The 4,397-nt window shown below is 41.2% G+C and overlaps 1 protein-coding gene across 1 annotated transcript in view; it reads right to left on the minus strand.

The window, feature by feature from the left end:
- Window positions 1-4,397, minus strand: part of LOC118334329 (collectin-12-like) — a 42,125-nt gene that overhangs the window by 6,836 nt on the left and 30,892 nt on the right. Inside the window, exons 10-16 of the mRNA XM_035670210.1 lie at window positions 3,693-3,737; window positions 1,998-2,082; window positions 1,626-1,701; window positions 1,361-1,456; window positions 1,092-1,238; window positions 696-786; window positions 292-487 (exon numbers count right to left, since the gene is read on the minus strand). Coding sequence (XP_035526103.1) covers window positions 292-487; window positions 696-786; window positions 1,092-1,238; window positions 1,361-1,456; window positions 1,626-1,701; window positions 1,998-2,082; window positions 3,693-3,737 — 736 coding nt within the window. The remainder of the gene's footprint in view (window positions 1-291; window positions 488-695; window positions 787-1,091; window positions 1,239-1,360; window positions 1,457-1,625; window positions 1,702-1,997; window positions 2,083-3,692; window positions 3,738-4,397) is intronic.

Genomic DNA, 4,397 nt, shown 5'->3' on the forward strand with positions numbered 1-4,397 from the left:
AAAACATCAGGGTTTTTTTTTTCATAAATTCATGAAAAGTCATTTTAGAGATACACAGTTTTCAATTAAACTGTCACAAAATCCAGAGGCTGTTCGACAGATTGGTTGAGATATAATAAAGTTATACTTGAAGGGGTATTTTTCTTTTGAGCTGGTAGATTCAGTCCTCTGCTCAAGGGCATTCAGCAGGCCAGATGAATACCACCTAGCTGCCCTCAATCCTCTCAGTTATTTGACAAATCCTTGAGCGCTGCTTTTACCCGCTTATTATTTGTGCGTGTAAAAATTCACCTATCGTCCAGGATGGTGATGATTTCTCCCGACTTGAAGGTGAGCTCATTGTCCTCAGCCGCCTCGAAGTCGTAGATGGCGCGGACTTTCCTGCCGTCGGACTTGTGTGAAGAGAGCAGGCTGGAGGTGCTCGGGTAAAGGCTGGACAGGGAGGTCTGCGGCTGCTGACGTTGCTCCTTCAGTGACAGCTCAATAGCTGCACACAAAAGAGACAGAGACAGTGAAATTATGCGTTTGCCCTTGAGAGCCCTTAAATATTGCTGAACTTCTGCAATTCATTTATCCAGCGTAAACAGTGATTTATGCAACGTAAATAAAGAATTAAATTAGTTACTGTGCATGTTTTTAAGGATAACTCCTCTTCAAATATTCTCTATTTACACCGGAGGAAAAAGCTTTCTTACCTTTGGCCAAGTCTTCTTCTTCTTTTTTGTTTGTTGAGGTGGAGGGATCCTTTGCCACTAAAGCAGGGCTTGCTTTTGCTTGCTCTGCAGCCTTTGAAAAAATAATAATCGCATGCTCAGATGAGTCAACAGAAGAATGAAAGGACAAATGTGGGTCTTAATGTTTGAGCAAAACAACCTCAAATTCCCTAATTAAAGTAAACATTTTTCTTAGATATATTATGATATTTTGTCTTTATTGGACAGTAACAACGTAAATACGACATGCAACAACGGCCTGTTAACCAGTTGTCCACGAAGAGTCCCCTAAATACAGCAATTCAAAAATGCACCTTTTACACAGAGTATGCTAAAAATAAAAAAATAAACCCAGTATATCCTTCTCTATACACCTACCTGGGACCCTACAGCCGGGAAAGTGACACCCTGCTCGCGTAGATTCTTGATCATAGCCGAGATCAGACTGAGCTGGGGATCGTTGCGAAAGTCTTCTGCCCACTCCACCATTAGCGCTTTCAGCTTCTCACACACTTTGGGGTGGCCCTGGGGACAATGGTTAAAAAAGCCCTTCATGAGAACAAGAAACTGGATGTTGCAGGACCCAATTGCAAGTAATCAGAAATAATCCGTTTTTTACATGGACAAAATGGTAAAAAATGAGATACCTTGTTTAAGACGTTACTGACTTCACTGGCAAACTCTCTGGAGCACACCTCCAAGTGGAATATCTTCCCACAGTTTGAGACACAAGCACCAAGGAGCTGTGATGACATTGGTACAAACAATTGATCAGACTCACTGTTTATTCCATCGTAACACGAAACAAACATTTAGCACACATTGGGGTATAGCACATCACAGAATAAAGCTGGTTAATTAAGGGTAGATGACAAGAAGACTACATGACGTGTTTGTTTACGCTCTGCTTACAGTCAGTGCCTGCATGGCCACATGGGGATCCTTGTGGTTCACTCTTCTCATTATAGAGCGGAGACATTCTTTAGGCCTGCAGCAGAATGGCAGAAATCAAAAGTTTAGAAGAGATTAACTGCTCTGCAAGGACCAAAGAACAATCCAGCTGCATTAAGTAGAATACATCACTATAGAGGTTTTTTTTAACAATAAAGGTGTCGATATTTATCTTAAATTTCTCCTTGCACACTTGGTGATCCTGGGTTCTACGTCCAACCGCGGGAGATGTGAGTTTTACAATTGAAAAGTGAGTTTTACAATTTGAAGGTTCATGCTATGCCTGATAAATGTGTATGTGTGTCAGGTTTAGTATAAAGACAGTTAACTAACCCAGTGCGTGACTGCCCTATCTTATCACATATGTCCAGAATGAGGCCCCAGTCCTCAGCGGTGTTCATCTCACTGGTTGCTTTCTCTGCAGGAAAGAAACACAACAACCAATGGAAGCAGAAGGTTAACGCTGGCAAAAAGTCTCTTAGTCTTTTATTTTTAATCATACAAATGAGCAAAACATCAGAGAAGGATCCAGACAAAACAGCAGAAGCCCAAACAACACAACAGCCCTGCAGTAAATACCAATCTGACGAAGCTCATATTGTTTGGTTTGTGTTGAGACTGCTTGGAGGTATTGATGTAACTTTAAGTTTGTTTCAGTTATTGTAGCGCATGCTGTTAAGAAATATACCAACTAGTGTCTTTGATTCAATAGTGGTAAAAGTTCCTCTTTACCATTGTAGTTCCCCGTCTTTGGCACATGTCACCATGATTTTGTTTTGCAATTTCTCCTCTTTTCAAATGACAACATTCTACAGATGGAGCAGCAGTTAATGCGGTAAGGATAGTATCACTATCAAGCCTCTGTGTGCTTCACTTGTCTTGCCTTGAACCTAATGTAAAACAAATCCCAGATAAAAGTGGTGAAGTACCTCCTACTGCTATCCGACCATATAACCCATGTGTTTAGCTGCTGTAGGAATATTGAAGTATATGCTTATGGGAGTATGATGGAGCTACGAATGTGTTCAATATCTCTTGTTGTATCATGGATTTGGGATTTTTATATAATTGTTATATCAATGTGAGGAAGTACATTGATTTTTAGGAGTTTTACTTTCGCTGAAGTGGCTAGAAAAAGACATTCCTGTCAGGCTATTTTCACACCTCTCAGTTGTTTTAAACATAAGATTCATACAGACATTGTAACATTAGATGACCTTATTTATATCCCTAACCCCTAGTTACACCAACACACTGCCTGAAAGAGACACCCAACAACATATTTACACAAAACAGCCTGAAAAATGCCCTTTAAAGATGAAATAACACACACACACACAAATCATCAGCTTTACCAAACGAGCATTTACTGCTGCTCTACAGCTAATGTATAATAAGGTGTGTGTGTGTGTGTGTGTGTGTGTGTGTGTGTACTTTGGCCGCCACCTGCACACTGACTGTACACATGCTAATGAAGTGGTTAACCACAGGACACAGAACAAAAAGAGGAAAAGAGGAAACACAGAGTGACTTTAGGGTTTCACACACCACCGCATCCTCTTTCACTCTGCAATAACTGCGAGAGGCTCATCATGCCCCGTTAGCCCACAGACGGTGGACGCAAGTAAGGCAACGACGAGGCAGCATCCGAGTCCCACGTCGATTACCAGCGAACCCCAGCACACGAACCATCACTTCTTCACCTTACCCGCTTTGCTATCCGACCTAAATCTCCACATAAGGTGAGGTTTTTTGCAAGCTAGCCAGCCGAACTGTGGCTAACTGAGCGAATCACAACAAACACAAGGATACACAAACAACAACATGGACCACAGCTGGTCAGTGTGTACAGCCTGCAATACATACTGCGGGACAACCATATAACAGTATGCTTATAGCTTATATAAAAGGGGAAGGAGGGGGGGTGATATTTAAGCTTAAGACAGCTTGGGGGGACACAAACAAAGCTGACTGATCAAAGCTACTTGAGCTAGCCTGCTAGAAACCCCCCCAGTGCTGATTACTCACCAACATCTTGGTCAAATGGGTTGGTCGTGAAGAGAGGCATCGCTGCTGGGTGGACAACAACAGATTTCGCCTTCCCCCTGTTGATTTTCTTTCCCTCTTTTGTCTTATTTCATACAATAAACATGCATAGTAACGACAACTTCATGAATGTCAAAGTGTTAGCTGACTCTATTCTACACAGTCACTCCTTCGCCAGACGGCAACAAGCGAGGCATTCTGGGTAATTGGAGCGGGTAGTCCCGTGTTAAATGAGCTGCTGTCATCAAAATGTAGTTTCACATTTCACACTCGTTTATTAAGACTGTCTTAAATGCAAGTGGGAGAAAATGAACCATAAGCTACATATTGAGGTTTAAAAAAAAAATTTTAAAATAAAAAAATAACATGTCATCGTCAGGTGATGGTGATCATGTGATGTTACCTCATCGCGTTGACTACAAGAGGTACTGATGGTGAGAATGATATAACAGAGCCTTTACTCATGTTGGATGGATCAACAGAGAGAAAGATTATTCGCCAAACTTTTCAAAGAAAGAATGAACAACTGTAGAGGAACTGGTTTTTGTTTCTGGTGGTCTCAAATTGAAAATATAAACTAATAGAAATAGACTTTTACCTTATAAGTACTCAGAGTGGATGAAACCACATTGTCATTACAGGTAGTGTAGCTGTGCCTTTTGTTTTTTAAAGCAGCCTATCCAGCAA

This window comes from Morone saxatilis, unplaced genomic scaffold (assembly GCF_004916995.1).
Source record: "Morone saxatilis isolate NCDOM2014 unplaced genomic scaffold, NCSU_SB_2.0 Contig23, whole genome shotgun sequence".
Lineage (NCBI taxonomy): Eukaryota > Metazoa > Chordata > Actinopteri > Moronidae > Morone > Morone saxatilis.